Source organism: Fragaria vesca, linkage group LG5, assembly GCF_000184155.1.
Source record: "Fragaria vesca subsp. vesca linkage group LG5, FraVesHawaii_1.0, whole genome shotgun sequence".
Taxonomy (NCBI): Eukaryota; Viridiplantae; Streptophyta; class Magnoliopsida; order Rosales; family Rosaceae; genus Fragaria; species Fragaria vesca.
The window spans coordinates 21781609-21792142 of NC_020495.1; the positions used below are offsets into that span (position 1 = coordinate 21781609).

Genomic DNA, 10534 nt, shown 5'->3' on the forward strand with positions numbered 1-10534 from the left:
ATAAAAAATTATTTTATTATTTATTCTAGTTATTTGGTTTTTAATTATGAGTTGGACATAACTTTATTTTTTAGGAGAAATATTAAGAATTTTATTTAATCAAAGAAATTACACCGCATTAATATGGCAGGTTATGATGGACTACATCACAAAACACATTTCTACTAAGATCTAAAGTTACGAGTCCGTCGCTAAAAGCAACATCCATGAGCCAAAAGGGCTCAACCCCTAATCCAATTTTACGCTCGAAACGAGCTACCCAATCCTGAGAGTAACGATACAACCTCGCTTCAAATACTAAATCAAGCTAATTCACTTTCTTCAACACCTTGTTCAAATACCACCAGACCACATGGAAAGACAATACACCCTCATGTGACAACCAGATAACACCGATATAAGAACTAATAGTTCTAGGAGTAACACCACATACGTAGTACACCGACCAGACCAAGACACAAAAACCCTAACTCAATAGAGGAGAGACATAATAAACCTAACACAAAACAACAACCCAAAAAACTTAACCTGAAAATATTACTACAAAAAAAAGGCTTAACACTCAAACTAATCCCTGTAGGCGAAGAGAAAGAGTCCATAGTGGACCCTCGGCCCAAAAACTGGCTAACCCACCTCGACACAGTATTGTTAGAGTAGTTACGGCATGTTCATCGAACCGCCACCACCCACCAGCTGCCTAACTTTCGTCTGACGCTAAGAGAGGCAGCGCAACCTCTATTTGAGCCTTTCCACACAGGTTGCACTTAATTAAGCAATTCAACCCGGGTCGAGTCCAAGCAGAACAACGCTGCCACAACCTTTCCCATTCCTGTCGACCATTAACCCTACGATGTCGTTGCTCGCCTTCAACGCTTCAGACAAGCAGGATTGATGGCTGCTTCGGTCCGCACTACACTCGACAGCAGCCCACATGTGTTGGATCTCAAACCCACACAAGCCATCATCTCTTTGGCCACCTTTCTCCACCTCTAATAACACCTACCACCACTAGCCATAATCCAACCAAGAACCTGTCCGGCCACACCATCATCCACTAACGAGGTGAGAAGCCACTGTCAACTACGAGGATTTTATAAATTCAAGCTATGTTAAAAGCATTTTATGAATGTGTTTTAGAATAGGAAATATACTGCTTTATTAACGGGCAAAAGACACTTTACATCATATGTCGTCCTCACATAAGATATGTTAAATAGAGGCATCAAGCACCATGACCGGTACTTTTCTTGTTTACAAATAGATCCATAAAAGAGCCTAAAGCAAAATAAAACAAACTCACTGTCTAATTCCCTGATGAAAAAAAACTAGTTGTCTAAGACCTCAATTATTGTACAACTAGTAAATTACGAATCCAAGTAATACTGTTCAACCCTAATCCTTAGGTTGATAGAAACAAAGGCTAAATTGTGCCTTTGCCCTTATCATGAGAGCTAGCATTCTCTTCAACTACAACATGATAGGTGATATAGAGAGGATGAACACTTTGGGTCATAGGAAGCCTATAATTTTAGTTCTTATTGTCTACCTAGCTATCTTCCGTTTCAAAGTGATTGCCTGACTAGTGTTGTTTCCATGCCAATTCTCGATCAAACCCAACGAGTTTGCTTGCACAAAAAAGAAGATCTCAATCAAGAATGATTGAGCGTCGGACATTACCTCCAATCTTGCCGAGATCTAGAACGCCGTTGTCGTCTGCTTGTGTCAGGAAAATAGTAAGACATGCCGTAACTGCATCAAAGGTGGACATGATAGCAGGAAGAGAAAACTATGATATGTTGGAAAGATTGAGAGGCTGCATTGTAGTCTTGGAAAGAGAGAGATTGGTACAATTGTATCATGAAATGCACACTAGAACATAGATTGCGACTAAAGATGTGACTAATAAATTGTGTGCATATTGAAATTCACTGTTCTACTTTGTTTTGACCCGGCCCAAAACCCGATTGGCCCTTGGAAGAATGTTGTGGGCCCTTTAACACTTCACACCTAACAAAAGAAAGAGAGAAGCAAATAAGCCTGCATGCCCCCTCCTCCTCCTCTTCTTCATCACTTTCAGCACCCACCACCAATCGCCGACGATCGTCGCCGATTCCAGGTAAGTACCTTCTCCGATTTCTCAGATTTTCATTTCCCAAAACACCCTCCGTCTCCGTCTCAATCTCTAATCCTCGATTTCCGTATCCTCTCTCAGCCTACACACACAGCTAGCTCTAGCTGTTTATATATCTATACATACAGAGAGAGAAACGCAAGAATGGGATGTACTGTGAGAGAGAAGCCCGTGCGCGCCAATCGGAGGATCAAACCCGTCGCCGTGAGAACCAATATCGACCATTGCTGCTACCTCGAGAAAGCTTCAATGGCGAAATCGGTAATCGAAGCGAGTCTGAAGCCCTTCCCTACTCGAAATCCTAATCCGGACGAGGCTGGGTGGGGCTACTGCACTGAGGATCAATTAGAGGAGCTGCTGCTGAAGAATCTGGAGCTTTTATACAACGAGGCGATTTCGAAGCTGGTTGCTTTGGGCTATGGTGAGGACCTTGCGCTCAAGGCGATTCTGAGAAATGGGCATTGTTATGGTGGGATGGATGTGTTGACGAATATTATGCATAACTCTTTGGCTCATTTGAATAGTGATTCCGGGAGTAAGGATGGGAATTCGGAGGATTCGGAGCCGGTTTTCGCTGATTTGAGGCAGTTGGAGGAGTATTCGCTGGCCGGGATGGTGTGTATGTTGCAGCAGGTTAGGCCGAGGTTGAGTAAAGGGGATGCAATGTGGTGTTTGCTGATGAGTGATCTTCATGTGGGGAGGGCGAGCACTATGGAGATTCCGGTGCTTCCTAGCGCGGGGAACGAGAGTGGTGCTGCGGCGGCTGGGAATGTTGAGAGTGGCGGAAATGGGAGCCATTCGGTTGGTGTTATGGCCCCGGCGCTGTGTAGGTTTCATGGCGGGTGGGGTTTTGGGAATGAGGGGAGTTCGGAGTTTCCTGTTCAGGGGTTTTTCTCGAATGGTGCTGAGTTGACTTTGCAGAGGGATATTGAGTGTCCCAAGAGGTTTAATCTTTCGCCTTCGATGAAGTCGTTGTTGAAGAGGAATGTTGCAATGTTTGCAGCTGGTTTTCGAGCAAACTCAAAGCAGTTGCATTCCCAACCGCAGGTTTCCATTAGCAATCTGACGAGTGGGGATGTGGTGGTTGGATTGGGGGATGAAGTCGCGGTCCACCAACCTGAAGAGTCGCAGAAGTCAAAGAACCAGGAGGTGGTTACCTCAGTGTTGAGTAAATTTCGTGATTTGAATCTTGATGAGAATTTGGAACTTGGAGGGGAAGATCAAAAGAATGAGGTGATAGTAACTTTACTTCATCAGGTTAAAGAGCTTGAGAAGCAAGTGAAGGAGCGGAAGGAGTGGGCCCACCAGAAGGCTATGCAAGCTGCAAAAAAGCTTAGTCATGATCTCACAGAGCTTAAAATGCTGAGGATGGAAAGAGAGGAGACTCAAAGGTTGAAGAAAGGGAAACAAACTCTTGAGGACACAACCATGAAGAGGCTCTCCGAGATGGAAAATGCTCTGAGAAAGGCTAGCGGTCAAGTGGACCGGGCAAATGCAGCTGTTAGGCGACTTGAGAATGAGAATGCAGAAATCAGAGCAGAGATGGAGGCTTCTAAACTGAGTGCATCAGAGTCAGTCAACACCTGTTTAGAGGTGGCAAAGAGGGAGAAAAAGTGCCTGAAGAGGCTTTTGGCTTGGGAGAAACAAAAAGGTAAATTGCAGGAAGAGATTGGAGAGGAGAAACAGAAGATTTTAGAATTGCAACAACAGTTAGCTCGTATAAAGCAGGATCAGAAAGAAGCTGAGGTTTGTTTTATTTGCATTCACTCTGCACTATACATGTATACTGTTCATATCCATGTGATTCTTTACATAGGATACAATTGAACTCTTTGATCAGGGCTAAATTTATGTTTCAATAAATCACAAATAGTGAAGGGACCACTTTAAAAAACAGTTAAACTCAAAAGACTCACAGTTGATAGATAAGCGAAAAGAATCTGATGGAAGGAAACATTGGATACGATTTGGAGCAAGCACCTAATTTTACAATGTATAAACCTATAGTCTAGAGGTTCCTTCTTAAGATAGATTCCTTTTGATGAGAAGCAAAAGAGATCACATTGTCCGGGATACACCACAATATGGTTCACTGATCCAAGCTAATTAAGTTTAGGATTTCCATCTGAGAATCATCCCTCTAAAATTAAGCAAAACCAGAAATTTTTTGACCACTGAGAAGATTATTAGTTTAGGATTTCCATCTGGTATTGTTCTCAAGACTTGGTTGCTGGATTGATTATTGTTCCCTGAGAAGATTATTATAGCAAACCTTATACTGCATTCTTGCAATAGGCTGGCTATGGCTCATTTTAAATGTCAGATTTGGTACTGGGGTCTTATTTTTTTGCTAATCTTCGTAGTGCTTTATAATTACCGACACTCTATTGTTGCCTATCTATAGGTGTGGAGCCAATAGTTCTTTCTTTCTTTATTTACTTTTCCAGAAGTCATCTTTTAGTCAGCTTCAGTTCTGCATCAAAACCGAAGTCAATGTCATATGGCTGAGCCAGCAATGTTGGTGACCATGCTTTAAGATGTTACAAATTCCTTGGTCTTTATTGATACTAAATGTTCCATACCTGTAGTTTCTCTTCACACTTTATAAGAGGTTATGCTTTTTCTTAATTTTTTTTATTTTTCCCGTTTCAGTGGGGAGGGGAGATTGGGTAAGGTTCCAGAACAATTTATAGATAGTATCAATTAGTGCTGATTTGGTAAAATCCCAACATTGTGTTTTCCGTTTTTGGTTAGGTAAAATGGGTGGATAGATGGTTATGAAACATATGAGGCAAGCAGAAGAAGATATTCTGTCAAAAAAAAAAAGTAGGAGAAGATGTCCAGTGATTCATAAATGAGAACAGAGATGATATCTAAGATTATAAATTCAAAGTAGAAAATTAAAACAGCTTTGTGTAGTTCTTTCTTAGTTTTAATTCTATGCATTCTTCTTCTTTCTTGCCTATTCTGGCCTCATTTTTCTCAGTTTTGTCCTCATTCTTCACATATTTTTCTATTATAACAAATTGAAGAACAAAATATCAGCAAGCCATGCACTCTACTTGGCCAGACATTACATAATTTGCGTTCAAGTGATCCGTTACTTTAAACTATAGTTTTACCCTTTCTCTATACTGAGTTTTTTTATATTAATTTTGAATGATCAGATGACCTCATCTTGTGTCTCAATTTGAAACCATCCTCTATGTTCTAATAACAAATTTAATCGTTGGATTTAAATGAGCCTTAATCTAACAGTAGCTGTGCAAATTTACATGGTCAGCTAGTGACTGTGTGAACGGGACTGGTTCTAATAATGCTGATTATGGCTCGTATCAAAAGATTCTGTGTCCACTTTAACGGAATAGTTTATTACCTCAGACTCGCTGGCTTATTTATTTATTTTGTTATCATTTTAATATTTTCATGATTCTTACACTAGCACGGCCTTTACATTTTGTACCCAAAAGCTTAGTTTATGATTTTGCTCAAGGGATGTTATTACTGTTCTTGCTGCTCATGGGAGTGCTCAAGGGATGTAACTGATTAACGTTTCCAAGATGTTGCTAAACCCCTGTTTGTTATGGTTGATTTTTTATGGCATCAGCCACTCCTTGAGGCAGCATCCTTGGCTCTGCTGTTGTGGCAGACCTAATTTTATTTTTTATTGTCCACGTATTTGAATTGAAGACACTGTTTCTATCTAGTATAGAAAAGTAAAAAAGTGTGATTAAATCTCTAGAATATGGGGTACCGGGTGAGTGTTTTGGTGCATTGTAACATAGATACCTAATTGAATAGCCTTTCATTCTGTATTTGCTATATTTTGTTTACTGAGCCTTTACCTGTGTTCAACTCATCTCTTTCTACTGCATAAGGTAACCTAAGTCTTTATTGACAAGCTTCCATTTCTCAGTCCTTGAGCAATTTATAATTTTTCCTTCACAACATTGAAATATGTTGTTAACACTGTAGTAGAAATTTATCCTCTTATTCTGCATAACACATACCAATACTCCATTTTGCTGTCAATCCTTTTGTTACAGGTGAAATGGAAGCAGGAGGTGAAGGCTAAGGAGGCAGCCTTGGCACTAGTGGACGAGGAAAGAGTTGCTAAAGAAACAGCTGAAGCTGGTAATAAACGAAAACTTGAGGCCTTGCGCCTAAAGATAGAAATAGATTTCCAACGTCATAAGGATGATCTCCAAAGACTTGAGCAAGAACTCTCGCGTCTAAAATCATCTGCGCAGTCTACCAAATTGCCTCTTCCATCAAATGCTCTGCCAAGAGGAATATCTGGTGGTGCCAAACCTCAAGGAGAAACTATTGCCAAACTGCTTCGTGAGTTAGATAACCTGGAGAATTCTGAAGAGAGAGAAGTCAGCTGCGATAGAGAATGCATGATATGCATGAAAGATGAGGTGTCTGTTGTTTTCCTGCCATGTGCTCATCAAATTCTCTGCGCTAATTGCAATGATGATTATGGCAAGAAAGGTAGAGCTACTTGCCCGTGCTGCCGAGCTCCAATTGAACATAGAATTCGTGTTTTTGGTGCAAGTTCTTAGTTTGCACTGACAGGGGTCTGTCTTCCCTGAGTATGACTTTTTCAGGTATACCGTATACCAAATAATTTACATTTTCTTATTTCCTTACTCGTTTACAAACTTGCTGAGCACATCAGCAAAATAGATATGTGGTTAAATAAAACGAAAGCTTGTTTTCAGCTTGTGCCTTTTTCAGTTTGGAATGAAAGGAACTTTTGTTTCTCGGTGTTGCCATTGTCTCTGTCACAGAAATTAGCTTATAGTTTTCCGTACACTTTCTTGCTTACATTATGAACAATCATTAGTTACTGTTACGCATGTACATATGCAGTGTATAGTGTAAAGAAAAATGGATGATTCTTATCATGGCTCTCTGTCAAAGTGATGCTGAATTATATGTAGGTGCAAGGCACTAGGAGATTCAGTATAGGTTGCAGAACAGTCATTTTCGACTTGTGGTGGGATATCTATCACTTCTCCTTGAGAAGAGATGAAAGTCCATTATAATTTCTGGTAATGAACTCTCCTCAAAGTAGAGGACCCTCAGTTCTGGACTGGGATGCTGAACTTCCTAGTGTATTGTTTTGTGTTTGGTGCACTATGATATAAGTCTGGGCATTGATATAGATCTCCCCATTTTATTTTAATGGCTGTGTCACTCATTGAAGGTAAAAAGTAACTTGGAATTGCCTTCAATTGTAAACAATTAGCCAAAGTTACGAATTTCTATACACCATGACATGTTGAAATGAGTCTTTTCTCTCTACTGAAAGCCTAGCTGACTTGGGTAACTTTCACCTTCCTGGACGTCTGTCTCTCTCAACCTCTTATCCAGTTGTAATTCTCACTCTCCCCAAATCCAAACCATACAATAACATTCCTGGGATTTTCATTTATGCATATACATACATTATGCAGCCATGAAGAAAATGCAGATCAACGGCATAAAAGCGACAAGCACCCTTTGGCCTTTGCCACAGAATGAAATTCGGCACTTACTGAATCTCCTCCCTGCTTCTCTGAAAATCAAATGTTATGAAGAAACTGAGAACAGCATAAACAACATTGCTTCGTCGAGCTCAAATATTTCAAAGCATACATCGGCTGTAGTACAGTAGTAATCTAATGCTTGGTAAGCTCTACAAGACTTGCTACTACATTCCATATTGAACTCTCAACTAACTAATGGTGGCTTTCCGGATGAAACTTGATGACAAATTCCCAGCCAAATCAAACTATACAAAATGATAGTAAGCATTGAAATCTTCACATTGTCTAAATAGAAAATCTCGCCAAGCCAAACCATTTAAACATGTCAGATGATCAGTGTCCATCAGTTCGAAGAAATATAGAATGCAGATCATAGTCATATACTAACTATAAGTCTTTAATTGGCTCAGACCAATGATACCATTGTCACACATATTAGCTGAGAAAATTGCTTATACTATAAGGGATATGTAGAAGACTATACTTCTATGTGTACAATTCGATCACTATACACATATATACAGTATATCCGTTCTAATTATGCATGCAGGCCGGGGATGCCAATGTGCCAGTTATGAATGTGGTGGACTGCCTTCAGTTTGTGCAGGGTTGGAGGCCTCAACCTCCTGAGGGGTGGAAATGATCACATGCTCCTCTCGGGAAGAAGTCAATTCCAGCACATCAACAAAACTTGGAGCTCTGCTTATTGGAACATTGAACTCTCTATTATACAAGAATCTCGCTATTCTAACTGTCCTGTTCCAAACACTTTCATCACTTGCATTTCCTAGGTATGCTTCCTGGTGTTGTTGATACTTCTTCAGCAAGATGGTGAAGGATAATAGGAGGCAAATGGTGGAAGTAGCACCGGATATTACATAAAGGCCCATAAAATTCTTGACACTCAAGCTTTCTGGAACATCGGAAGTTGCATTGTTTGGACAGTCACGATTCGGTGTCAACCAAGTATCTTCAAGTGACTTAAGTTCTCCATCCTCCAGTAATTGTAGAATGGCCTTGGTGAAATCCTGGGCAATTGGAGAGCCCTTCTGAAATATCTGCAAGGTACTAATTTTATTATTAGTTTCTGTTTTTCCTAGTTTAGCCTTGGTATATTCACTCTTATAGAAATGCATGAAACATAAAAAGAAATAAAGAATAGCACAATAGAAACAATGTAGCCACTACTCACAAAGCCTAGTCCTCCAAATCTATAGGTGGGTGCGGTTGCAGTATATCCCTTGCAGTAGTGGTTCATGAATACTTTTGCATATGGGAGTTCAAGAAAGGCAGCAGATATACTTTTGTTTCTGAATGCCTCTGTGTACTTGAATTCATCGCTTATTGTGATGATGTCCTTTGAGTTGAATTGAAGTACATCCTTCAAGTAATCTTCGACAAACGAATCCCCATCCAAGCCAACTTTTGTGTCGGTTCTCTTTAGCATTTCGATGTCTGTTACATTTGGTTTCAATCGTTGGATGGTGAGCATTGACGACAAATTAGCGGTGTAGCTTGAGGTTAGGATTAATACAACAAACAGCCACATTATAACAACTACTCGAGTTAAGTTGTTATGGATTTTCTCTCCTGCAACATGAAACAATTGTTACTTTATATTTAGCTCAAGTATGATTTTGTCCAACTATTCTGAAATGACCCTTTTCCTGTAAATAGCTTGTACTATTGTTTGAACTAGTACTTACTCTGAGAAAAGAACAAAGAGGTGAAGGTGAACCAAGTTGCGGTGCCAATCTGATTCTTCAATGGACCACTGAATTCTGGATTAGACGGGCGCTCCAGAAACCATATAATCAAGATTGTGTAGACTAATACAGCACCACTCGCCGCCCACATTTGCCAGGTAAGAGGTTTTATAAACATCCATGTTAATTGCTCATTTTTTTCTTGAACTATCATTGACAAACCAGACTCCATATATGGCTGAGTGAATTCCACTTTGTCCAATCGACCTGCTAGTACGGTGAAATCACCAACACCAGCATCGAAAGTCTTCCATTGATATTTTGATGAGCAAGAAAAGTATAAAAATGTATTAAAAACCAACAAAATGCAAGAAAATAATAGAACAAGTCCAAAATATAAGTTGGACAAGTAGCTTTGGTTTAGTTAAAATGATAGTCTTTGTAAATTTATGAACTAAATTTATGATTTCTAAATTTATGAACTATTACAGTAATTTCAGATGATCTTTTGCAACGTAGAGGAGTAGCATTGGCTTCACGGTGTGAATTTTGTGGTAATAGTAATGAATCTCTAGATCAGAGGCGGAGCTACACTCTGGCCTCACGGGGGCCGAACCCCCTTTGGCTTTTCTACAGATACATATATATATATGGGTATTTTATTAACTGAACGGACGACATATGTATGTTTATTACTACTGAACCCCCCTTAAAGACCAAGTCCAAGTAATGTTTAGAGAGTTTACACCCTCTCCTACCCATGCATTAAGCACGTGATCATCATATATTATAAATAAACAACAAAAGTAGCATTCAATTTACAATCAAAATAATAATTAGTAATAAGGCCCTAGTAATAATTCCTCACAATCATTAGCATTTGTAGCTTTTTAGTTTTCACCGCTTCGTCCCTATATCAGGATTTGCGGTACCACTTAGGTTACTTGGTGACACATTATTTGTTTTTAAGACCTTGTTTTTATTAGTTTGTAGCAAGCGAGAAATAAATATCGTTTATGTTTTGATTGATTATGTTTGAGTACTCATTACTTATATGAATTTTGTTTTAATTGACCATTGGTTTATATTGTTGTTTTTTCATCTTAAATTATAGTAATTGGTTGTATAATCAATATTGTATATACGGACCACCCCCCCCCCCC

General features: G+C 39.5%; 2 protein-coding genes across 2 annotated transcripts; one reads left to right on the top strand and one right to left on the bottom strand.

The window, feature by feature from the left end:
• The first annotated feature begins 2099 nt into the window (after window positions 1-2099).
• Window positions 2100-6902, top strand: LOC101313416 (MND1-interacting protein 1-like). Its single transcript, XM_004300207.1, has 2 exons — window positions 2100-3877; window positions 6178-6902. The coding sequence occupies exons 1-2, from the start codon at window positions 2276-2278 to the stop codon at window positions 6694-6696; spliced, it is 2121 nt and encodes a 706-aa protein (XP_004300255.1). The 5' UTR covers window positions 2100-2275; the 3' UTR covers window positions 6697-6902.
• Window positions 6903-8237: 1335 nt separating this feature from the next.
• Window positions 8238-9522, bottom strand: LOC101308388 (glutamate receptor 3.1-like). The gene is made up of 3 exons (XM_004301644.1): window positions 9372-9522; window positions 8858-9255; window positions 8238-8723 (listed from the first exon to the last, which is right to left on the bottom strand). Exons 1-3 carry the CDS (start codon window positions 9520-9522, stop codon window positions 8238-8240), a joined length of 1035 nt encoding a protein of 344 aa, XP_004301692.1.
• Window positions 9523-10534: the final 1012 nt, after the last annotated feature.